Source organism: Gracilinanus agilis, chromosome 1 (genome assembly GCF_016433145.1).
Source record: "Gracilinanus agilis isolate LMUSP501 chromosome 1, AgileGrace, whole genome shotgun sequence".
In the NCBI taxonomy this organism is placed as follows: Eukaryota; Metazoa; Chordata; class Mammalia; order Didelphimorphia; family Didelphidae; genus Gracilinanus; species Gracilinanus agilis.
Genome location: NC_058130.1, coordinates 350,150,717 through 350,177,800, shown reverse-complemented (window position 1 = coordinate 350,177,800; position 27,084 = coordinate 350,150,717). Strand labels below are relative to the sequence as shown.

Here is a 27,084-nt window from a genome sequence, read left to right as displayed (position 1 = left end):
TCTCTCTCTCTCTCTCTCTCTCTCTCTCTCTCTCTCTCTCTCTCTCTCTCCCTATATTTTATAAGTAAATTGCAAAAAAAATCATTTGGAATTGGATAATCATTTCCCGTCCACCCTCTATTATATTCAGTCCAACCATGATTTTTACCCCTTTTAAACACTTCCATGGATCAGTTCTTTCTTTGGAGATGGATATCATTTTCCTTTATAAGTCCTCTGTAGTTTATATTGTAAGGGCCAGAAGAGTGTGGTCACCAGGAATTATTAATCAATTCCAAATAATTTTTTTATGGTAGTGCATTTACAAAAGGAGAAAGAGTGAGAAAATCAAAGAGTAGATGTTTACTCTGACCTGGTTCGAACCAGGCAGGGCTTCAGACGCCCCAGCAAAGGAGGTCCAGAGGTAAATTAAACAAGGGTTTTAGCCATGAGGCCTCCTCCAAGATGAGGGGCCTCTCTGGAGGCTAGTACCTCCATAACAAGTCAGGGAAAGAAAGTCAGCCTTTTTCACTCACTCACGTGTTGGTCCTAATAGAAAGCAGTCCAGGGTCCTCAGCTGGAGCTCCTTCAGGGTCAAGTTGAAGGCAAAAGACTCTTCCCCAGTTAGAAGGCTATCTCCAGAAGACAATCTCTTCAGACAATCTTCTCCAAGACCATCTCCCAGACAGAATTCAGGGCTTGCTTTTATGGTGACTTCTTGTCTCCTCCCTTCTTCACAGGGGCCAATCACAGTTTCCAAATTGTCACTGCTCAGGGGGAAGTGTCTATGGGATTGACACCTTCTGAAGGTCAATTTCTCATCAAAAGGATTCACAAGATTCCTGATTGAACTGAACTCTCAAAAGAATTCACAAGTGATTGAGTTAGAAAAAAGGGTAGAGCTCTCTTGCTATCCCTGGAGCTATCTTGCTAGCTTCTAACCTAGCACTAAGTAGGGTGTGAATTCACTAAGATGTTTGTGAGCTCCTCCACCTAGTTCAAGCTTATACTTAAATTAATGTTAACTCAGGATAGACAATAGAGTAAAGAATTCTTTTGCAATACTTTACTCAAAATAGCTTAGTCATTCACATTTACTCTTTGAACAATATTGCTGTTACTATATACTGCTCATTTCACTCTATTATTTTATGCGAATCTTTCCATCTTCCCCCCCCCCCCAATCAATCTACTTGTCATTTCTTAGTAGCACTTTTATTTTACCACAGTTTATTTAGTCATTCCCCAGTTGTTGGTCATCCCCTCAATTTCCAGTTCTTTGCCACCACAAAGAGAGCTGCTATAACTATTTTAGAACATATAGGTTTTCATTTTCCCCTGAGAGCAGTGTTGCTGGGTCAAAGGGTATATGCAGTTTTATAATTCTACAGGAAGAATACCAAAATGCTCTCCGGAATTGTTGGATCATTTCACAATTCCACCAACAGTATGTTAATGTCCCAATTTTTCCACATTGCCTCCAACATTTTTCATTTTCCCCTTCTAACATTTTAGTCCAATAGGTAAGGTGACATATCAGAGTTACTTTTATTTGCATTCTCTAATCAGTAATGATTTAGAACATTTTTTCATAAGGTCATAGATATCTTTAATTTTTTCTTTCAAAAATTGCCTGAACATTTCTAAATTGGAGAGTGATGAATTCTTAAAATTTTGATTCAGTTCTTTATATATTTGAGATATAAGTCCATTATACAAAACCATTTTTATTTAATGTAAAATTTTTCCATCCTACAATGCTTTCTTTCTCTAATTTATAAATTCTTCTCTTATCCATAACAGTCATATATCTTCTCTTATCCATAACAGTCATATGTCCATTTTGACCATATCTAGGTAAACAATGTAAGATATAGGTCTATACCTTTCTGCTTGACTGCTTTCCAGTATTCCTAGAAATTTTTACTAAATAGTGAATTCTTATCCCCCAAAGCTCAGTTTCTTGTGTTTATCAAACACAAGGTTACTATAGTCATTTATTGCTTTGTATTGTATACCTACTCTATTCTATTGATCCACTGTTGTATTTCTTAGTAACAGATTTGAGTCATTTAAAAATTTAAAATTTCAAGTTAATTTTTTTCTTTTATGTCCATACTCTTCATAAGTGAGAGAGAGAGAGAGAGAGAGTGTGTGTGTGTGTGTGTGTGTGTGTGTGTGTGTGTGTGTGTGTGTGTGTGTGTTTTACAAATAGTTTAGGAAGCTCAAGAATTAGGTCAGGATTCAGTACAGTTGGAGAGAATTTTTGAGCCATGTAATACAAAACATATTTGGAACAGTAATAATGCCTACAACCCAATCTAGCCTTTGCTTGACTGCCACCAGTAAGGAAAAACAACACACTTATCTCCTGATACAGTCTTTTTGATGATAACTATAATGTGCCCCCAAGTCTTCTAGAATCTCAATTTCTTCAACTGATTCTCATATGACATCTTAAAGAACTTCACTATCTTGATCATTTTCCTGCATGTTCTCCAATTTATTAGTTCCTTCCTTTAAATATGGTCTGCAGAACTGAAAATAAAACTATAGATGTTATCTGACTATGGTAGAGAACAACTAAATCATCACTTCCCTCATTCTGGAAGTGACATCTCTAAATGCAGCCAGATTTCTTTTACCTTTTTTTGATTGCCATTATCATCTTGTAAATTCATATTGAGCTTGTGGTCCACTTGAACCCCCAAATCTTAAGTCATATCAAGCTCTAAACACCCCTCCATGTGTTAGATTTATGAAATTGATGATTTTTTTTATTACCACTTTACATCTTATACTCAAGTTTTATCATACTAGATTCTGCCCAGCCCTTTAGTCCAGTGGTTCCCAAACTTTTTTGGCCTACTGCCCCCTTTCCAGAAAGAATATTACTTAGCTTCCTGGAAATTAATTTTTTTTAAATTTTAATAGCAATTAATAGGAAAGATAAATGCACCTGTGGCCATCACTGCCTCCCTGGATTTCTGTGGCACCCACCAGGGGACGGTGGCACCCACTTTGGGAATCACTGCTTTAGCCCATCTGAGTCTGTGTTCTCTGGCCCCTCTGAGCTTTGTCTTTAATCTGTAAATTTGATAAACATGCCATTAAACATTTATCTCAATCACTTACTTTTGGTTTTTTCTTAAATGTTTATTTTTTTCCCATTTAAAAAAAAATTTTTTTTTAAACCCTTACCTTCCATCTTGGAGTCAATACTGTGTATTGGCTCCAGAAGAGTGGTATGGGCCTACCACAATGGGGATCAAGTGACTTGCCCAGGGTCACACAGCTGGGAAGTGTCTGAGGTCAGATTTGAACCTAGGACCTCCTGTCCCTTGGCCTGGCTCTCAATTCACTGAGCTACCCCACCCCCACCCCCATTTAAATATAAAAACAATTTTTGGCATTCTTTTTCTAACATTTTTAAGGTTGTACCTCTTCCCAACCCCTTCCTGTCCCTCACTCTGTCTCTCTGTGGGTCTCTTTGTCTCTCCATTCCTCTCCCCCTCCCCCCCAGGTAAGCAAGGTTAAGTCCTTTGGGATTGTTTTCAATCCGTGTATTGCTTAGAAATAGATAAGTCATTCATAGTTGTTCATCACACACTATAACTGTTGCTGATATAATGTAAGTCTTTCTCGGTTTTTCTGAATTCCTCCTGCTTATTATTTCTTACAAAGCAATAATATTCCATTATAGTCATGTAATACAGTTTGCTCAGCCATTCTGCAATTGACAGGCATCCCTTCCGTTTCTAGTTCTTTGCCACCACGAAATATCTCATTCTCTTATAATAAAAAATGTCAAATTGTAACACAGCTTTCTGGAGCATTCTTCCAGAAACCTCCATCTATATTGATATTGAGTCATGAATTACTATTCTTCATATGGAATCATTCAAACAGTTTGAAATTCACCCAGCTATACTATTGTCTTAACTAGATATCTGTATGCTAACAAGAATGGCAGGAGAAGCTTGGTGAGAAGCTTTACCCAGCCGAAGGGAGGCTTGGCCCCTGGGGGCCTGTGCACTCTCTTCTGCCCACTACCAATCCACATAGAGGTTTGGAGGCCCAGTTTGGTGAGCCTACTTTGAAAATCTGTGATGGAGATCTTTCCCTCCCAAATTCAAAATATGTGCAGGTATTCTCTGTTTCCTGCCATTTTACCATGTGGTTTTTGTGAGGGTGAGGAGGAGGAAGAGAGGGTATCTTTTAATTGGTTGCTGGACCAGAACTAAGGGTACATATATAAGACTCAAAGAAATAAAATCTCTGATTTTCCTTGTGGCAACAGCTACTAAAGTAGCAGACATGAAAGTGGTAGAGTAAAATATCCTGTGCCAGGGAATACAGGATGCCTTGCTCTCTCTGCTTTATCTCTGCTTTATTTGATTCTTCCTTGATCTTAGATTAATGAGGATTTGAGACTGAATATTTTTTTCCAAATTCTCAAAGCTCATGACATCATAACTTAGTCCGTACAGTTTCTTATACATCATTACCTATCAGGAAAAATGAAACATGGCAGAGACAGGAAAGACTCCTAGGAGTCCTAGGACACACATAGGAGAGAAAACTATCCTCCTTCACTCCTTTCTCAAAACCGATTCACCAAGCCCTCATTGAATTGGTAGTAGGCAGAGAATACTAAACATACTAAGACAAATCCTTCAGTGGTCAGTCCTTTATCTGCTGCACTCCACAATGTACCAGGATAGTGACTCTGGCAAGAGAAAAGGAACTTTAGGTTACTCTGTCATGACCTGTTCTTGAAACCATGCTGTTGACTGTCATAGCTTCCTTTCTAAAATGTTCACCAACCATTGCTTTCCTCATGTTGTAGAATATTGCCCTGAACTGAAATTAGCCTCCCTCTTCCATTTATAGACCCTCATTCTCATTCTGCATTATCATTTTCATTAGTGACAGGATCCCCAGGCATACCTTCCAGTTCTGTTGGTCTTTTCATCCCTTCCTCCTCTGAGCTCCATCTGAATCTCTCTAGACTACTCATTTGGTGATTAATTATGCACTCTCTTAGAGGGTTAGTTTTCTTTTCCTATGTGAACATGGCTTCTCCTCTGCATGATACAGTAAACAGAACAACCCTGAATTTGTAGTTGTAGGACTCAGGTTTGCTAGTGTCAGCTATGTATTCCTCAGCTTCTCTGAGCCCATATTACTTCATCTCTTAAAAAAAGGAATAATCATTTCACTATCTACCTCACAGAATCATATGAGTTTACATATGTAAATTATCTTTTCTTTTTTGTAAAAAAAAAAAAAGTATATCAACAGGAGAGAGTTAATGCTTATAGGAAGAATCTTGACTAAAAACTAATTGTCATCTCTTGAGAATTTGTTTATAATAAATAGGTTAAATCAGAGTTGTGCCAGCACAGATAAATTACATTAAATCTATACTAGGTATATCCAAACCAGTCACTACGATTTTGTCTCATAAATATAAGATCCCCTATGTCTACAGTTAAAGAGGTCAAGAAAAGGGAAATATTTTTTCTAAGTCCTTTTTACAAAAACAGTTTTTTTCTCGTAACCCCAGAATTGTCTTCAGTATAGCTCAAGTACAGTACAATATATAGCAGAAAAGTACCTTTGAAAAGTCTCCTTCACTAGTAAGAGCTGGCTTTTCACAATACCAGAATCTCAACACTTCTCCCAATAACTTTTGCTCTTTTGATAACAATTAAATTCACATATGAAGAGGGTGCCACTCTTGAGATTTTCGTGATAAGCTTTTACTTCTACTCACTAAAAGGAAAGAGGGATTGTTTATATTATCTTCAGTTTATATTGTCTTTGTTTTCATGTGAAGGAAGGATTGGGGCATTCATGATCAGTAAGAAAATCTTAAAATCTCTTAAGCATAACTAAGCCATTTTGTTTCCTGTTAAATAGAAAAGGATATATTTAACAAAGTATATATGAATGATAATGTTATTTTAAAAACTACTTTTTCCCCACTAGTTTAACAGTGTTATTTCTTACAAAGGCAGTTTTTAGTCATCATTTCTAAAAATTAAATACAGAAATCATTCAGTAGGGATTTTTTTCTCCTTATTCTATAAAATAAACTGATTTTTTTGAAAAATTCACCAAAACTTTTTTTTTTAAACCCTTACCTTCCGTCTTGGAGTCAATACTGTGTATTGGCTCCAAGGCAGAAGAGCGGTAAGGGTAGGCAATGGGGGTCAAGTGACTTGCCCAGGGTCACACAGCTGGGAAGTGTCTGAGGCCAGATTTGAACCTAGGACCTCCCGTCTCTAGGCCTGGCTCTCAATCCACTGAGCTACCCAGCTGCCCCCTGTACCAAAACTTTTAAAGACTTTACCCCTTTGGAATTACAGTCTGTTAAGACTGAGAGAATTTAGAATTACTGACTAATCCTGTTTGGGAAAAGCAAATCAATTTAAAATTATGTATTTTGCTTAATTAAAGATTTGTCTTAGTGAAATAGAGATATTTAGAAAATATTACTCACTGAATTGGAAAATACAATGAATTCTAAGGCAATCCTGCTTTTATAAAATTAATCATTGTTAGTAGGAAGTTAAGAGAAGTTGCATATAAGGGAGAAAATTTTACCTTTCAATATGAATGTAGTTCAGTTGTGAATCACATTTGGCATATTGTTTCAACCTTTTTTTAATACTTGGTTGGAAGTTATTGCATTTGTACAGACTGTTCATTTAAATCACAGTGTTTTCAATCAATTAAAAACCACAATCACTCAAGTATTTATTGGATGCTTGTTTTAGGCCAAGGGGTTGATGTCTTTATTTTAAGGAAAAGCAACAGCTTTTTTTTTTCTTAATAGCTTAATGCTCAGAATTATATTAAAAATGTTACTAAATGACATCTTGTGTTTGTATAATGCTAAACACAAATATTTTCATTATGCTAAGAAGAAATTCCAAAGAATGTGTTAAAACATTGTTATTGGTCATTTGAAGACACTTCCATGTTTTCCTTAGATGCCTTTGAGTAATGGACAGATGTGCCAGCCTTCCAGGCCTCAGGCAAATTATAGTCAAGTCCATCACCCCCCTCCTCAGGCATCTGTGGCAAGGCATCCCTCTAGAGAACAACTAATTGATTACTTGATGCTGAAAGTGGCCCACCAGCCTCCATATATACAGTCCCAATGTTCTCCTAGACAAGTCCATGAACTGGCAAAACAAGAGGTAAGAACAATAAAAAAAATATATTTCAAGTATTAGAATGAGCCTTTGATGTATTTCACCTAGGAATTGTAGAAATTGATAACTTTTTAATGTGATTATAAATAAATCTATATAGATTTATTATATTATTATTACTTACTTATTAGCATAGTATTATAATTTTGTCTAGATGCTCAGTTGTTTCATATGTTAAATTTTGTACATGAGTCCATGGTCTCTTTAGGAAGATACTTTTCCCCCTTTATTAATTTCTGGTTTGTTCAAGGAATTCAGAATCATGGGCATCACTGTATTTTAGAAGACAGATGTTTTCCTAAGCTCTGTCCCACTAACAGTGATATGACCTACTAAATACAAACTGAATAGCAGAATATTGAGCATGATGGGTTATTTTTTTAAATTATTATATTAGAGCTTAGTTTTTTAGGTTTTAGAATTGGATTATGTTTTCCACACCCTTCCTGAGAATGAAAGTTTTTTAAATAGTCATTTAAAAATTTATAAGTCATTCTTTGTTGTAGCCTAGAGTGATGTGTGATCTATTGGTATCACTGGAAATTAAGAGCAGGAATGCTTTTTGTTTTTTTCTCTAGTTCATCATTTTATTAACATAGTTATGGAGATAATTATAAGCTTATTCAATTTAAAACATACACCTCTTTGAAAGCATATATTCAAATCTCAAAAATGAACTCTTCTTTCCAAAAACCATTGAAGGAATCTTTTAAGTAGATATTTCACACAACAGTAAACAGAATATGACATATTTATTTCATAGTAGAGAATAGCCATGTGCATGTATACCTCTGTGTTCTATATCTGATACCCTGAATGCTCATTTAATGTAAGTTTGTTGGGCTTAATCTGTTCATTAAATTAATTTGAAAAAGGTATTAGAGCTTCAATTAATTGATACCATATTTTCATGCACTCTAAGCAATAGACAGATTTAGAAGCTATGCTTTCTAATTCTAGTAGTGCTATTAACTCACTAACTAATTAACAGCATTTTATTTAATTCATTGTCTGCCTTAGTTTCACATTGTTAGTGACCTAATTTAATTTAAAAGAATCTGTAGATATTGTCATTTTTTACTTGGACTCAATTCAAAAACAAAATTTAAATTTGGAATTTAGAGAAGTTGGGGGTATGTTAGATGGTAAGTATTCAGTTTTGCTATGGGTCTTTTTGAAACAACACAATAATAGTTCACTTTATTTTCATAAACCTCAGATTCGAGTAAGAATTGAAAAGGATCCTGAACTTGGATTTAGCATATCAGGTGGTGTTGGGGGAAGAGGAAATCCTTTCAGACCTGATGATGATGTAAGTTTTGTGTGTGTTTCTTTTTAAAATATCCTATATATTTCATTAACTATATGTATTCTTTTTTTTTTTAATTTTTTTATTTTTTAGAAAAAATTTTCTGTGGTTACATGATTCATGTTCTTTTCCCTTCACCCTCTCAAAGTCCCCCCCTCCCCCAACTATATGTATTCTTAAATGACTTGATTATCTCTAAAAGTTCATAGTAACATCATGAGTTGTTATGCTGGTATTAATATTATACAGTGCAATGAGTCCTGAATTTGGAGTCAGAGAAGCTAAGATTGTCTACCTATGTGAACATAGGCAAGAGAGGTAACAGCTCTGAGTCTCTCATTCCTCATTTATAAAATGAGGGAGCATATATAGTGAATTTTGTCAAATTTATAATAATAAGATCTCTCCCCCTATTGATAAATGGACAAAAGATATGATTTTCAGATGAAGAAATCGAAGTTATATATAGGTATATGAAAAAAATGCTCCTCATCACTATTAATTAGAGAAATGCAAACCAAAACAACTCTTGAGTATCACCTCACATCCAACTAGCTTGCTAAAATGACAAAAAGGCAGAGTGACAAATGGAGGGGATGTGGAGGAACTGGCACACCAATGCACTCTTTGTTTGTTGGTTTAATTTTTTTATTTTTTTCTCATAGTTACATGATTCATGTTCTCTCCCTCCCCTCTTTCCTCCCCCTTCCTGGAGCTGACAAGCAATTCCACTGAGTTATGCATATAGTATCACTCAAAACCTATTTCCATATTATTCATTTTTGTAATAGAGTAATCTTTTAAAACCAAAATCCAAATAACATACACACATAAACAAGGAATAAATCATTTGTTTTCTTCTGGATTTCTGCTCCCATGTTTCACTAATGCACTCTTTTTTTTTTTTTTTTTTTTTAATTAAAAAAAAATTTTTTTTTTAACCCTTAACCTCCTCTGTATTGGCTCCTAGGTGGAAGAGTGGTAAGGGTAGGCAATGGGGGTCAAGTGACTTGCCCAGGGTCACACATCTGGGAAGTGTCTGAGGCTGGATTTGAACCTAGGACCTCCCGTCTCTAGGCCTGACTTACAATCCACTGAGTTACCCAGCTGTCCCCACTAATGCCCTCTTGATTGAGCCATATACTGATCTAACCATTTTGGAGAACAATTTAGAATTATACCCAAAGAATTTTAAAATGCTAGGTCTTTTTCCCAAGGAGACCAGGGCAAGAGGAAAAGAACCTATGTGTTCCAAAATATTTATAGCACTTCATAGTGGCAAAGAATTGGAAACTGGGGGGATACCTATCATTTGTGGAATGGCCAAACAAATTGTGGTATATGCTTGTGATAGAATACTTTGTCATAAGAAACAGTACACAGACTGATTTTTTTTTAAACCTAGAAAATCTACACAAGATAATGAACAGTAAAATGAGTAGAGCCAGGAGAACATTATAGACAGCTACAGAATTAATACTAGAAGAATAAACTGATAATGTTAACCTCTAGAAAATGAACATAAAGATATAAAACATGAAAGACTTTAACTTATATGAACATGATTGCCTTCCTGATGATATGCTATGTAAATTGGGAAAGATGGGATGGGATCTATTATGTGGATATGAAGAGAAGTAACCATATAAAAGATTTGTGATTTCATTAGTGTAATGCATACTTTTTCTTTAAGGAAATCCATGGTTTTATATGGTTTTATAAACATTTGGAATATTACTTTTTTAAAAATTAATTTTAAAATAAAATGAGGGAATAGTATTGGATGGCCTCTTCTCATATATGTCTCTCTTCCATCCACAAATAGATAAAGAAAACTGAAATTCAGGTTAAATAATTTTGCTTACAGTCACACATTTAATAAATAAAAGAGCTAGTACTTGAACTTATGATATTGAATCTAGTGAGCTTTCCACTGGTTTTATAAATTGGAGTGCAGTGGGAACCCTCAAAGGTATCCTATCTTTCCCTCTCACGTCGTCTTTTTTTTTTTTTTTTTTTCTTCTAAAACCCTTACCTTCCATCTTGGAGTCAATACTGTGTATTGGCTCCAAAGCAGAAGAATGGTAAGGGTAGGTAAGGGGGTCAAGTGACTTGCCTAGGGTCACACAACTGGGAAGTGTCTCTGAGGTCAGATTTGAACCTAGGACCTCCCATCTCTAGGCCTGTCTCTCAATCTACTGAGCTACCCAGCTGCCCCCCCCACCCCCACTTTAGAATACATTACTTAGAATCCCCTCTTATAACATCTCTGACAAGCCTAGCTTTTGCCTTTATGGGTGAACTTCGTTAACTTTTTAATCAGTTGTTTAATACTTGTTCCTTTCAAATAATTTTATTGGACTTGACCAATTTGAAAGAAAGAGGACCAAAATAAGCTTAAACTAGAACAGAAGAAATAGGTACATAATAAGTATAAAGATAAACAGACTGTAATAAGTATATTGAGGGGAATAATCCAAGTTTGTAGAGAAAGGAAAGACTGTACCTGGTTTCTGAGCTAGAGAAAGTTTCATGCATAAAGGTACCAATAAAAGTGCCTTAAAAGGATATGTAGAATTTTTATAGCTAAAATTTTTCCAAGCAGAAAATACTTTTGACCAAAAATAAAAGAGTCAGGATAACACATAGAATCCTAGAAATTTAGTGCTGGAGAAGACCTAAGAAATTATTTCATCCATCATCCTGCCCCAAGTTATTAGTTAGTGCTTGCTTTGGCAGCACATATATCAAGTCATTAGTTACTTGCCAGAGTCAAGAGTAGGACTCAAGGGTACAGACTCTTTTTCTTATAGTGCAAAAAAATGACATAGTCATTTCAGAGACTGCAAGGCGTCTGAGAGGATAAGAAATAAAGGCCAATTCAAATTTGATTTCTCAAAGAAATCCCAAACTCAGCATGTTCAAAACTGAGTTTATTCTTCTGCTCACATGTCCCACACTCACCTCTCTTCCCGACTGCCACATCTCTTGCTTCAGTCTCCCGGGTTCCCAACTGTGGAGTTATTCTTGACTCTGCTCCCTTAACTGGCAAATCTAGTCATTTTATCCCTCCAGTGTCTCTCTGCCAACAGACCCCTTCTCTCTACCTTAGTTTAGGCTTCATCACCTCTTCCCTGGATTATTGCAGCCGCAGACTCATTTATCTCTAGGTCCCAAACTTTGCATAAGATTCCCCTCAGGCTCCTTGACTTAGAAAACAGCATATTAATAATTGTACTTATTTATTTTGTTAAATATTTCTAAGTTTTCATCTGATCTGCTGGCATTGGCAAGTGGGCTTTGTGTTTTGACATCTCTGCTGCCAAACTGATTTTCCATGATTTTCCTTAAGCGTAGACTTGATCATTTTATTCCCCTACTCAGTCAACTCCAGTGGCTCTCTGTGTCCTCTAATATGAAATATAACCACATCTTTGAAATAGTTTGTTTTTTAATGAACCCTTACTTTCTGTCTTAGCAACAACTAAAAGAGAAGGGCCAGGGTTAGGCAAACAGAATTAAGTGACTTGCCCAGGGTCTGGGGTGTGGGAGTGGGGTTGTAATCTGAGACCAGATTTGAATCCAGGTCTTCCTGACTCCAGGTCTAGCACTCTCCAGTGTGCTACCTTGCTGCCCCATCTTTATAGTTTTCAAAGCCCTTTTATACTAGCCCCAACTAATCACTCTTATCTCCATTGCACATTATTCCTGCATTCCAAAGTCCAGCTATTCTGGGTTTCCCTCTTTAGCTCTCCTCTCTCTCTCTGCTTTTGCATTTCCTGTTTCCTCTACTTAAGATGCCCTCCTTCACTCACCCCCTTCTTCTCTACAACACCACAGGCAGCTTTTCTGATTCCTTCCTTCCCATAATCTTTTTCTCTTTATATTCTATTTTATTTTTCTCTTTTTTTTTAATATGTATTTATCTTTTTATGTAAGCTCTTTGCTGAGGAGATGATTTCTGCTTTGTATCCCTAACCCTGCCCTGAAGTAGACACTTAAATAATGTTTGTTGATTGATTGTATACAGGCTGTCCTTAATAGAAATATAATGAAACATTGGCCGATAACTCTAGGAGCTGAAGAGTAAAGTAGATTTGAACATGAACAGACCTAAATAGAATTGTGTTAGTCTTGGAAATGAAGTGAAAATCTTTATCAAGATGTAGAGAAATTTTGAGTTGTTGAAGGAAATTATATTAGAAGACCTTGATCTTCTCATTGATAAGTGTTGAAAGACATCTGCTGATAGGAAGGATTGCTAAGGAGGACCGAGAAAAGGTACCAAGGAGAACTTAATAAGGAGTTGCTCCCCACTTCCTTGTTATTTATGTTTTCAGTTAAATTATCTTTTTTTTCCTTGGTTATAGGGCATATTTGTTACCAGGGTACAACCTGATGGGCCAGCATCAAAATTATTGCAACCTGGAGATAAAATTATTCAGGTAATTATTTTAAATCTTTTTATACTTTTTCATGTTTCTGTCCTAAAATTCTTATTGAGCTGCATAATATGTGTCTGCATGAAAATAATTTAATATTGTCCTTAAGCAAATTCAGGAAAAAAATGTTTTCTATATTTGCTTGTATTTTAACAGATTAATTTAGTATCTTGAAATTTAAAATTTTTACCTTGGGGGAAATTATGTGTAATTGTAAATGTGTAAAAAACAAGTGCTTAGAATTTCTCCTGATATTTTTCTAAGGCTAGAGACAACCTGTCTAAAGGAAATGATAGGATTGAGTAGGGCTGGACTAAGTCTGTATTGTCTGGTCAGAACTGAGTAAAGTGTGTGTGTATGTGTGTGTGTGTGTGTGGAGATGGGAGATTCCCATCCCTTAGAAAACCTTGCTTCCCTTCCAGCTGTGACTACACACGACATCTTCCTCTCTTCAGGATGGTTGGAAACAAAAATGTGGCTCACAGTTAGGCAGGGATAGGGATTATATACACATTCTTTCAAATCTATTGTTTCTTCTAATTTACAAAGCAAAAAGGAAGGAAAAACCACCAAGGAAATCCTTCTGTTAGTCCCAGGTATCCTTGGCACCAGGACCAGAGACCAAAGAGAGGAGGCTGAGGTTTGACCATTATTGCTAGGATACCTTGTATAGCTTCTGTGTAAATGGATTTTTTCTGTGTAAAAGTTACCTAGTGTTAATGCTTTCCTCTTGTTTTTTTCTCTTGGTTAGTTCTTGAGCATTGCTTGCCATTATTATGTTGGTTTTTCCTTCTCAGTCTGGGTGAGGCGGGCAGGCTCTCTGTGTATAGAGCTGTGGAGCAGTTTTCACCTGACTCAGAGTGCAGTGCTGCCCTTCTCAGCTTTATCCTCATGCCCAAGGTCTGCGCTCTTTAGGCTCCTGGTGTCTCAAGTCTAGCTGTTCTCAGGGTCAAGCCTCCTGGTGGTCCCCTTGCTTGCTCAAAGCTCTTTTACTAGTCTCAGTGCGCTGCTTTCACAGTCTTTCACCCCTCTGCTCTAGGTCAGCACTCAAAGTCTCTCTTGGGTTCTTAAATCTTGCTGCTCTCAGGAGCAAGCCCCTAGTGATCCCAGTTAGCTGCCAAGAACTTGGTGAATGCCCCATGCTTGCTCTAATTCTTGTGCGCTGGCTCTGGGACTGTAGGTGGGGTGGGGTGGGGTTGGGTTGATCAGTTCACGTTTTAGTGAGAGCTATTTCACCCCCTTATAGTGTCGAAATGCCCAAATCCCTTGTACCTTCAATGCTGCACCCTATTTGGGGGGGTCCTTTCATTCATCTGGATTTAGTTTTTGTGTCCTTATCATGTATGGGTCATTCAGGAGAGTTAAGCACCCTGCTTCTACTCTGCAGCCATCTTAACCCCCAGATATAGATCTTTATTGAAAAGATTACTAGGATGTTGTTGTAAATCCTGAAAATAGATGATTCCTTAAAATATCAATGTTATTGAGTAGTTATTTTTCTTGCTTGTCATTCATTGTTTCTTTCTGATAAGCAATCTAGAATTAGCATTAGAATACATGCAAATAAGTTGCTTTTTTTGGAGTGTTTTTTCACAAAGAAATTTCCTTATCATTCTAGGCTAATGGCTACAGTTTTATCAATATCGATCACGGACAAGCAGTATCCTTGTTAAAGACTTTCCAGAACACAGTTGAACTCATCATTATACGAGAGGTTTCTTCATAAGCACTGTGGACTAAAGGAAAAGTCGGCAAGATTCATTGCAAGACATTTCTGGGGGAACTGAATAGACTATTTTTTTATTATATGAAAAGGAACTCGAAAGATTATGTGAAAAATTTGTACATTAATGGAATTCTGAACTTGTGGTTAGAGGGCAAGAACCACTGTATGGAACATACAGGAAACTGTTGGAGAATCACCTGGTGAATAAATCTCATTAGATTTTTAAACATTATAACAATCAAGGCTACAAGAACAAATCCATGTTCTTGTATAGATTGTAGATTTATTTTTTGATAACTCATACACATTACTAAACTGTGCAAGGCTGTTGGAGAGCTTCAGACTGATGGCAGGGCTATCTGTCCTGTAGCTTTTTATGCCTTTATTTTTTATTCACCTCACCTGGTATTAATATTTTCTGCTGAAACCACTTATGTAAATGTGGGCAAGAAATTTGAAATGTTGGTTTTTGCTACGTGCACATTGTATAGATGAATGGGTAGATGAAGGTGGTGCTGGTTGGGTTCATTTCCAAGGCTAGATAAAACAGTTATTTCCTATCACAGTCTGGAAACAAAGGGAAAAAAATGCTTGTCTACCAAAAGAGTAATGCAATAAAACATGTAATGTCTTTTTTTTTTTTTTTTTTTTTAATAAAAAGACTATAATTACATTTTGAGCTCTACAGGATCTGTTCTTGCCATAGCCATTGACTATCCATCTGCTATTGGTGATTCAAGTTTTATTTTTTTAGTCACATGAAATTTTTTGACTCATCATCTGTACCCCCATACATGAGAATCCCGATTTTGTGCAAATGGTGGTACTTTTTATCTGATCCATAATCAGTACTCCATTTTAAGCTTATTTATAGATATTGTTTTGTTTTGTTTTTAAATGAAACTGAAATGGCCAGTTTTTAAGTCGTGTTACCTGTAACACTCATGGAATGCATGATGCAGGAAGGGTTAGGAAAACCATCTTGATTTTGTTTGGCCTTGCATTGCCTTGTTAAATTAAAAAAGAAAACAATACGCATGGAGCTAGGTAACCAAAGCAAGTTTGTGAAACAGTGGCACAGTGATGGAGAATTGCTGTGGAAAGTTATTTAGCAAAGGAATGGGTCCTTTCGACCTACCAGTTTGTAATGATGTTCAATTAAGGGCTGTTCCTACAGGTAACATTAAATGTGAACTAGACACTTCAGAGTCATTAAAGGGTTTCTAACTATATTAATGTAATTGTGATTTACCACCGACTGCCTTTGTTCCTTATTACTGTATAAAATATTTGATGGTATGTTTATTAATTTTGCTCACCAGAATCATTTTATTCTATCTTTTCTCCTTTGTAATTGAGTAGAGATTGAATAATGTGCAGTGGTAAGAATTAATGCATGGTTGTTTGGACCAGGGAAAAGTGCCATAGAAGACCAATAACTGTTTTTAATCTAGGCTAGTCATTAGCCTTTCATTAGAGCAATATTCAGTTATTGCAATTCATTTTTAATTATTAAGAAATGTAAGTTGACGATTTTAAACTGATACACATTGTTCTTCAACCCAAATGTAATGAAGACTTTTTTATATAGGGCTAGTGAAAAAAAACAAACCAACCTACTTTGGTTTTTTTGGAAAAGTGAGTTGGAAAGAAATGTTCTTTGCTAGTCAAAATAAAGTAAATAGGCAGTACTTTTTAAATACATGAACTCAAATATTATTGCACTTCTTTCAAGTTGTTATGGCTTATTGTACTGTATAGTTTTAAATTTTTTAATTGAAACCCTTTAACAACTCTTTGTATATTTTAACTCATTTTAGTTGATTTTCAGTAATATTTACATAGGAATTGATTTTTTGGCTTTATTAGAAGAAATGTGTTGTATTTTGATAAAATTCACTTATTGTACGTGTGTTGTAATCTCTAAAGAAAAGAATGGCAAACATAGCTTCTATATCACAAGCCTCAGTGTTCCCTTTATTCTCACATTTCTTTCCTGACTTCTCTTTATTTTGGCATTTGCAAAATGTTCACATTCACATTTCATTGCTTTAAATCACAATCTGCCTTTTTAAAAGGGAATACACAAAATATGTGTAGTTTGTCCTGAATCTGCTCATTTAATTTGATCATCTACCCAGCCTGTGGTCTTAGAGAGTGAAAGTCCAAACAAACTGATTCTTTGGTGAGCTGGCCTTAATTTAATTTTCTGTATATCATATAACTGATTTAAATACCATAAGTGCAAGAAGTTTCCAGTTTTTGTTACTGGAAATGTGCAATGAGATGAAAAACTGCACAAGTTCCACATTATTTACTCATTCCCAAAATATTAAAAATCTTAACATCAGATGTTATTTTGCTTAGCAAGTAAAGATTTTTATATAATTAAAGTGTTCTGATGATTGTTTCCATCAGGAAAGGGAGAAACATAGGTTTAAGTAGTTTTAAAAAGTAGTAAAGTCATTTAGTTTCAAATCCAGTCTAAATAAGGACCACCACCCCTAAATATTTAATTTCATTTAATGACTATGTAATAGAAAATTAAACCAGAACTAACACTTTCTCAGTTGCAGTACTTTACATTTCTTATCTGGGATTTTTTTAATTAATAAAAATGACATGAGAATAATTTATTCAGTATAAAATTACATGAACCCATGGTATTATCTCCAAATTTTGTGACAGCTCATTAAAGATTCAGTTTGAGTGATATAGTGAAATTTTGGAATTTCTCTTGTATTTATTTTGTAAATATTTTTCTGACCTTTTTGGACTGGAGTTTTGAAAAGCATGGGTGTCGATGCGAGATGCGAATGAGTATGGGTGTGGATGTGTGTGTGTCTGTGTGTATATATTATACATACTTGAAAGCATTTTCTAAACACAATCATAGCAATAAGAAACACAGCCTTTCATATTAATTTGCTGTAATTTTCCCCAAAATTTTCCCATGTCAACAGCTATGTAATGTTTTTATCAATCAGCATTTATTCAACATTCCAAATTTTTGTATATAATTAGATTGTTTCTGAGGTAATACCTGAAGAATAGATAATAAACTAATGATCTTTAAAGCTGTGTGGTTTATTTAACAATCATTTCTGTATCCACCAAAGCACTTAGAAGTACAACTTATTGAGATGTTTGATGGCACAAAAGTAACCATTAAACATGGGGAAGGTGCAAGGTAGAGGATATAAAAACAAGAATTGCTGAAAGGAGAGGCCTTCATACAGCATTATACACAGGCATTGTTCATATTCTGTCATATCCACACAGCACTACCAGCTCTGAGCACATACATAACTGCTACAAGTAGAATTGCTTTGCAAAATGAAGCCAATATACTATCTACAGCTTAGGAAAAAGCAACAGCAACACTACCTTGGGGAGGGCTCTTGGAGATTAGGATGTGGGACTGGAATATGATATTTGAAATTGTCTGTGGAAGGCAAGTTATGACCCGGGACCCAGGAAAATGCAGTATCAAAATGTGTAATTTACTTTTTTTTTTTAATTTGGAGGTATTAAAGCAAATTAATTAAAGGGGTTTTATTAGGCAATTATGCTGCAGAGATGCATAACCTTAACTTGTGAAATTTTTAAACAGCATTTATGTTGAAGGCAAAGATTATTTGTGGTCCACAAGCTGGCCTTCAGCCTTGGTTTTAAAGAAATGGACATGAATAAGGGAAAATAAAACATTAGAATCCCTGAACACAGGAAAAGGTAGAAGATATTTTGAAAGTAATAACTGTGACCCACCACTATGTAAAAAATTAACAGCTCCAAGAGGAAAAAGTGAGGAGACCAATTCCAAAGGGAAAAGGGAGTCTTGAACTTGAGACATCTAGGTCTGTAGGATGAGTTGAGTAAGGGTAAATTTGTGCATCAGATGGAAGAGAACTACCTAAAGATCTGTCTTTATAACTTTATATACTACATATATATACATATATATAATTATATAACTTTATAACTACATAAAGGACTACATGAAGATGTGAATGTCTTATAGGAGTGATTGAATGGGTGAATGGATGGATTGGATGGAAGGTTCCTTTGTGCTAATTGCTAGGCATCCAAATAGAAAATCATCCATACTCTTAAGGAATAATAAGTCTAATAGGGCAAACAACAGTTTCATCTTCAAGTCAGATTGAAAGGCTCCTGGCTCTGGTAAAGTACAAAGGCAGACAGTAATATATCTTTAATTCCAATTCCATTAATAAATCCATAATAATTTCTGATGTTGAACCATTTGGCTATGTCAAACATTTCAATGGTGAGAACTTTTCTGGGTCTTCTGTAAAAAATAAATCTGGGGCATCATCCTGAGTTGAAGGTCCATTCAATCAGGGGAAATTAAAGCTGGAGGTCATCACACCCCAGCCTGTGACAAAGATCTCATTTAGATGTACAGCAATCAACAAAATTGCTTAATAAAACCATATGCTTTGAATATGTCTCTGATGTTTAGGAAATCTTTGCTAAGAGTTAATACATTCTAATAAAATTGGTTTAAGTCAGGCAACTCTCCCCCTTCCCTTTCCCCCATTTGCTCTTGCCCTTCTGATGATTTAGCATCAATTAAGACATCTATTTGAACATCAGAAGGATTTACAAAGATCAAGTTTCTGTTAAATGTCTCAATCTCCAAAGTACATATACTTTGTTCATGGTATGTCATAAGCATGTCTCATCACTGTAGTTTGAAAGTAACAATAACAGAAAATATGGGAGTCCATTTGATCAGGATACATTTTTTATTAATCTCTGACACTACAAATACATAATCAGATAACTTATATTGATGTTGGGAGTAAACCTAAGGTGCCTCTCTGAAGAAGCTATAATGAATGTAAATCCTTCACAAAAGCAAATACCGTCTTGTCTTTGTAATATGTTCCTAATTTCTATTACTGACAATGGCCATTTGTTATCTTCATCAAGAATCAAGATTGAGTCAAGCTGTGCAGTTAACATTTCAGTGCTAATAATGGAAGCTCTTAATTTAATTGGTAGCTATAAGATACTATACACTACATACACTATATCTATCCTTTCCACTATTATGGTTAATATTATTACAATTGATTTACACAATTTACTAACTGGGTCTAAATTTCTAAAATCATAGTAGGAATTACCCACCTAAACGATTATATGCGGTTCCTTGTTTTTAATCACTGATAAAAAGAAAGGCAATTCTCTTCTCACTTCTGGAAGGAGGGCTTGGGATGGACTATAGCATCTATAGGAGCATTGGCCAGTTCAGTTCTCCACATAGATGGCTATTTTTCACAATGGTCAAGGCTGGTGACATCAAGGGGTCCTCTCTGCTTCCACCAGGAGTCTGAAGGGATGTTCAAGTTGGTTATCAGGGGCACATACAGCTTCCTGTCTCCCTTTCTTAGGACATTTTGGAACCATGGGTAGGCTGTTTCTCCTAGAAGTCCATAATATTTATTTTTTTAGTTTCCAAAGGGTTTTCCTTGCAAAAGTCCTTTCTAGCATAACCAAGACATGGCACCGTGTGTTTATGGACATTTTACCTCATGCAATAAATTCTTAGAGTCAATCATCAGAGTGTCACGGGAAGATATCCGAGGCAAGGTTAAGAGAGGGAGAACTGAGATAACTTTTTGAAAGAAAAGGTTTTTGCAATACTTATCATTTGGAAATATGGTTTCCATAACTCATGTATAATTAACAGCATTGTCTTCTCAATGGATGGGGGAGGGACTGGAAGGAAGAAGAGAATTTGGAATTTAAGAAAAAATTTCAAAGAATGCTAAAAGCAATTTTTAAATATAAAAGTAAAGGAGACCTATAAAATAGCTGGTAGTCTACCTGCCAAGACAAATCCAGGAACTATATGACCATAACTACAAAATATTTTTTACATAAATTAAGTGAAATCTAAACTACTGAAAGAAACAATTGCTTATGAAGAGGTTGAATCAACATAATAAAAATGATAATTTTTCCTATTCGGTGCCATACCAATCAAACTACCCCAAAATTATTTTATAAGCTAGAAAAATAGCAAAAAATAACAATCAGAAAGAACCAAAGACCTAGAATATCATGGAAATTAAAAGGGGAAAAAATCTGAAGGAAAGTGTCTTAATTGTACCATATCTCGATTAAAGCAGCAACTATCAAAATTCTAGTACTAGATAAGAAATGAGGTGGTAGACCAATAGAAAAGATTAGGCACCCAACCTGCAGTGGTAAATGACCATAGTAACCTAGTGTTTGACAAACCCAAAGATCAAAGCTTTTGGAAGAACTTACTATTTGACAAAAACTGAAAATTGGCAAACAGTATGGTAGAATCTAGGCACAAACCAACACTTCACATCATATACTAAGGTAAAATCAAAATAATACATGATTTAGAAATAAAGGGTGATACCATAAACAAATAAGGGGAACACAAACTAGTTTTGGACTAATGGATAAGAGAATTTATGTTCATATAAGACAGAGAAAGCATTTTGAGATATAAAATAGATAATTTTAATGATATTAAAAAGTTTTTACACAAACAAAATCAATGCAACCAAGACTAAAAGATAAATAACTGGGGAAGAAATGTAGCAAGTGTCTCTGACAAAGGCTTCATTTCTCAAATATATAGAGAACTGAGTCAAATTTATAAGAATCCAAAATTTACAAGTGGCCAAAAATATTTATAACAGGGATGACCATTAGTTGGGGGGTGGCTGAACAAGTTGTGGTATATGATTATAATAGAATATTATTGTGCCATAAGAAATACCAATCAAGATAATAAATTTTAAAAATCTGCAAAGACACATATGAAATGATGTAAAATGAAGTAAGAAGAACCAGGAGAACATTGTACATGGTAACAAAATAATGTATGATGATCAACTGTGAATGACTTTATTATCAACAAGATGAGGATTCAAGACAACTCCTGTCAAGGACTGCGGTCTCAGAGTCTCAAAAGGCCAAGGTCTGTTGACCTCTGATGTCAGGTGAGGTCCAGAGTCCAAGGCAAGGTCTGAGTTCCCTCAGTTTTCACATTTTCCACAAAATAGCTGATTCCCTTAGTTTCCACATTTCCCAACAAAGTTGTTGATAGAGGCAATAATCTTTTCCCAGGCAGAAAAGTATGTTTAACTGACTCTTGGTATCTCCCCTTTTTTAGTTCCTGTTATTTTCTTGCTTACCCCCACCTATAGTCCTTTGCTCAAGGCTAACCCTTGTTATGGGAAAGTTGCTTGAATCTCCATGAGAAAGTTTCCTTGTGGTTTTTGCCTTTATAAACTTGTGTATTCATTCAATAAATTGCACTTGGTTGCCACCAGCAATTGAAGCCCTTCCGACCCCAAACTTTGACTTAACTCTTTTTTTTCTCCCAACCCTTACCTGGGGTATTCTTGGGCCCCAGTTCTTCCCCCCTTTCGGGGCATTTACAAACTCCAAGGACTCAGGATGAAAAAAGTTATCCATTGCCATAGAAGGAACTGATAGAGTCTGGGTGTAGATGGAAGCATGACATTCTTCAATTTATTTTCTCCCTGATTTTTTCTCTATTATAACCAATATGTGTCTTATTTCATAACATAATGAACATGAAAATATGTATTATGTATGTAGAAGCATACATACAACCTATAGCATATTATCTGCCTTCTTGGGGAGGGAGCAGGGTTTGGAAGGAGGGAGGGAGGGATATAACATGAATTGTAAAATATCAGGAAAAGAGTATTAAAAATTGTATCAATATGTAATCTGGGGAGGAAAAAATAAATGAGGAAGTGTTGCATATCATGAAACATATTAGCAGCTCTCTAGTGTAAGGGGGGAAAGGGGTATTTTGATTGGGTGTATTAAAAGGTTAGGTTGCCAGGGAATTGAATAATTATCAATCCCCAAAATGATTTTAGTGATTTCTTTATAAAATATTGAGAGAGTAGCAGTAGGGAGATGAAAAGAGGGTAGAGTAAGAGATTGTTTTCAAGTTTGGGCTTTATTCTGGCAGGGCTCCAGAGACCCAGCCAGAGACTAAAAATCAATTAACAAGGGGTTTAGCCACAAGGGCTTCTCCCAATCAAGGGAGCCTCCAGGAGGCTAGTACCTCCTGGGAGGTTAAAGGAGTCAGCCTTCTTCACTCACCACATGTAGTTCTAAGAGAGATTTAAGAGCAGTCTCACCAAGGTCTCAGGGTCTCAGATCCTGCACTCTTCCAGGTCCTAGAAATGAACAAAATGACCTCTGGCTCACTCAACTCTCTCTTTTTAAAGGGGCCTCTTTTGCGTCACTTCCTGTTCCTTCCTCTTAGTTTGCGTGTCCAATCACAACAGATGCTTTTCTTAGGACTGCCCAGGAGGCAGTTAGTAAATTCTGATTTGTTACTCATTTTAACACACAGTGGGTTACAGACCACTCAACTTGTGAGTTAAGTGGGGATGTTTTCACCTTTGGTGATTAAATCTAAAGATGGACAGGGTAGATTTAATCTCATTATCACACTAGCAGTTGCCTAAATTGCCTTTCTAAAGTAGATCAAGCTTGATGGTCTGCTGTGCTGCTATGCAGGTGTAGAATATAAGAACAAGCTTTATAATTTTTTAATTTTGGTTTTATGCTGCCTTGATTAAATTTAACAAGGTAGCCATGTAGCTGGAAACCATAAAGTTTTCCATTTGATGTTTGCTTATCTAGAATCAAGTCATTGTATGTTATTTTTCTCTGATAAAAACAATATAGTATAAATATAGCTGTTCATAACTTTGATAGTAGTATGATCCCTGTTCTACTTCGCTTAAGATATCTTCCTTTATGCCTAAGTCATCTGTCATTTTTTATCTTCTTGGTAAATGGTGTAAGATAGTGATTTATATTTAGTTTCTACCAAACTGCTATCCAGTTTTCCCAACAATTTTTGGCAAGTAGTGAATCCTTACAGGTTAATTTTGGGAAAATATGGAAAGACCTACCTGAAATTATGAAGAATGAAATGAGCAGAACCAAGAGAACATTATTTACAGCAATAGAAATACTGTTTAAATAATAACTTGTCTACCCTCAAAGAAAGAATTGATAAATAAAGAATATAGTATATATAGCAGCATTTCAATGATCCAGGACAATCCAGAGGAATTTATGAGAAAGGACGCTATCCATATCGAGAGAAAGAACTGTGGGAATAGAAATGCAGAAGAAAAACATATGATTGATTACATGGTTTGATGGGGATATGATTGGGGTTTTGATGTGAAAAGATCACTCTACTGCAAACATGAATAGCTTAGAAATAGGTTTTGAACAATGATACATGTATAACCCAGTGGAATTGATTGTCACCTCCAAGAGGGGGGAAATAATAAATCATGTAACCATGGGAAAATATTCTAAATAAATTTTAAAAACAAAAAATATATTACACACACACACACACACACACACACACACACATATATATATATTAGTCAATGATGCCTTTTCTAATGGTGGGCATGGGGAGTGAGGATGGGAGTAACCTGGCTATTTAAATGGAACAAATTTTAAAAAAAAAAACAACAAAGCTAACTTTGTATTGACTCATTTAAATACATAAGGACTCTGTGGTTAAACAGTTCTTTAGGTAGCACATTTCTTGCCTATGTGGTTGCCTGACAACCTTTTTAACACAGTATTACTTAATGGCATTGGCTTTAGAATCCATGTAGTTTTAAAGCGTTTCCTAGGACTGAGAGGTTAAGAGACTCAGGTCTCATGTTTCTACATTTGTATCCTCTTAAGTTTCTTCAGGGCATGGATCATGTTTCTCCTTTGGCCAATGGACATTGAATGATTAGTCATTTTTCAAGAATATACAAAAGGTGAGGAATAGTGGATGGAGGATGTCTTCCTTGGAGATAGGCAAGCTGGGCTTCATGTCTTGCCTCTGACATTGGCCTGCAAGGGCGGGATGTGTATGCAGTGGGGGCAGGGTCTGGATGACATAAAAGAAAGACAAAGCCCTTTAAAAACAATGGAATCAGGTATCCTATTTTAGAAGAAAATGAATTTTTAATTGTCATTCAGAATATAATGAGCAGATAATCCAGCACTCCCCCTTCTCCTTCTCTAATAGCATCTCTTCTTTCTCTCATCTCACAGGTCCTTAGCATGTCTTTAGAAGCTCCATTCCTCATGAGGGTCCTACTCTGATGCCTCCTGGTGTGGACTTGGATTCTCTAAGGCTATTCAGAGTCCAGGCTTTGGCTAGGTCTACTCAGTTGGAAAGAGTTCAAGTATGGGCCTTGTGACAGATGCTATGTCTGTCATCTAAGGAGCAGTCTCTCTGAGGTCACAGTGTTTTCCGCAAGGAGGTGAGCCACTGTGATTTTTACTTTGGGTTATAGAAACTCATAAAAGTATCTACTAAAGTGTAGAAAAGTATCAACAGTGAGAGTGTTTACACTAATCAAATCAAGGATCTTTTGAGGTATGTATGTGAGTCTTTGCCACTAGGTGATAAGATCCCCAAAGGCAATTTTGGGTGGTATTTCTCATGGTGCCCAGCACAGTGCCTGACATATAACAAGCACTGAGTAACAGTTACTTACTGAATGCTTTTCTGTTCAGTGTGGCAAAGAGCTATGTCTTCCCACAATTTTCTCTTCATTTTCTCTTCATCACAATTCTCTTCATTTTCACAGACAAAGCTGAAGATCATAAACCCCATCAGTTTATATTGTGTGTGTTCTATGAGCCCAGACATCATAGTAGAGAAAATAGCAACCTTTCACATTAGCAAAGATCAGACAAGAACATGCTCTTTGTTTTTATTAATATTATTATTATTTTAATTTATTTGTTTAATTATTTTATTTAGAGTATTTTTCCTTGATTACATGATTCATATTCTTTCCCTCCCCTCTCCCATAGCAAATGAGCAATTCCACTGGGTTTTACATGTGTCATTGATCAAGACCTATTTCCATATTATCAATATTTGCACTAGAGTGATCATTTAGAGTCTACATCCCCAATCATGTCCCATCAAACCATGTGATCAATCATATGTTTTTCTTCTGCAATTCTACTCCCACAGTTCTTTCTCTGGATGTGGATAGCAAAGAACTGACTCTTTGGATGTCAGAAATTGACATTAGAAAACCATCAGATGACATGTTTGGCAATGTTGCTGCCTTAGCTGGTTACATTTTTTTTTTAATGTGGTTAAGATATCTTCAGACTGGCAGTGACTAAGTGGCACTTCCTTTAACTGAATGAAATATTATCAGCACCATATGCCATGGCATCAGTTCAACCCATACTGCCAGCTATCAGACTTTCCACTAATTTGCCAAAAAATCCCATCTGTTCTCTTTCTTGACGCATCTTTACTTTGGGTCCCTCAATTTGAGACCTTAAAATAAACAAGGTTTTCCTGGAAACACTCACTATTTTATTATTAAAATTATTATTAAAATTAATATAAATATGGAAATAAAAATAAATTATTATAATTATTAAATTATTCTGTATGTATGTATTAAATCAGTATGTATACTGTTGCACTATATGTATCAAGCTTGTATGTATACAATCAGAGGCAAATAGAAACCTTTTCTACAGAAATTGTTTTGGAAAAAATTTTGTAAAAAAAAAAAAACATCTTTTTTTCTTTTTGTATTATAAGGCTGTGCTGCTGCTTTGAATACTATCATTTAAAATGCAAAGAAAATAAAGGAAAAATGTGCATAGGGTTAAATAATCGGTCATCAGGCTGGGCTCAAAACTTGATCAAGCTCCTTAGAGCTTTTTCTCTGCTAGCTTACTTAGATTTCAAGAGCTCATCAAGTCATCGAAGTAGGACTTCTCTGGAGAGCTGCAAGACTTTTAAATAAAATACACTTAAATTTGAATCTAACAACTGATGAGCCATATTCTTCATTTTAGTCAGTACAAAACAGGCTAATGAATTTCACTGTCCCTGGAAACCTCTGGAAAGGAATTTTATAGAACAATGAGAAATAATCTTGATACACTTTATAATTATTGTTTTAAATTGTGTTAATTTCTTTCCCAAAATGCTTAAGTTAATAGATAGGGTAATTTAGAATATTTAAGGTAATTTAGAATATTAATTTAGAAATTAATCAGCAAATAAACTCTATTCCTGCTTGTCAGTGTTAGTCATGCAAGATGGGATAGTAAGGAGAGGGCTTAACTGGGAGTCAGGATATTGGACTCTTTTCTTTTTTTTTTTTTTTTAAACCCTTACCTTCCATCTTAGAATCAACACTATGTATTGGTTCTAAGGTAGAAAAGAGGGAAGGGCTAGGCAATGGGTGTTAAGTGACTTACCCAGTCACCCAGCTAGTAAGTGTCTGAGGTCAGATTTGAATCCACCACCTCCCATCTCTA

At 35.5% G+C, this 27,084-nt stretch overlaps 1 protein-coding gene across 1 annotated transcript in view; it reads left to right on the top strand.

The window, feature by feature from the left end:
* Nucleotides 1-17,759, top strand: part of ERBIN (erbb2 interacting protein) — a 105,457-nt gene extending 87,698 nt beyond the window's left edge. The window contains exons 23-26 of the mRNA XM_044663502.1: nucleotides 6,981-7,190; nucleotides 8,425-8,517; nucleotides 12,885-12,959; nucleotides 14,575-17,759. Of these exons, the coding sequence (XP_044519437.1) occupies nucleotides 6,981-7,190; nucleotides 8,425-8,517; nucleotides 12,885-12,959; nucleotides 14,575-14,682 (486 nt within the window). The 3' untranslated portion in view covers nucleotides 14,683-17,759. The remainder of the gene's footprint in view (nucleotides 1-6,980; nucleotides 7,191-8,424; nucleotides 8,518-12,884; nucleotides 12,960-14,574) is intronic.
* Nucleotides 17,760-27,084: the final 9,325 nt, after the last annotated feature.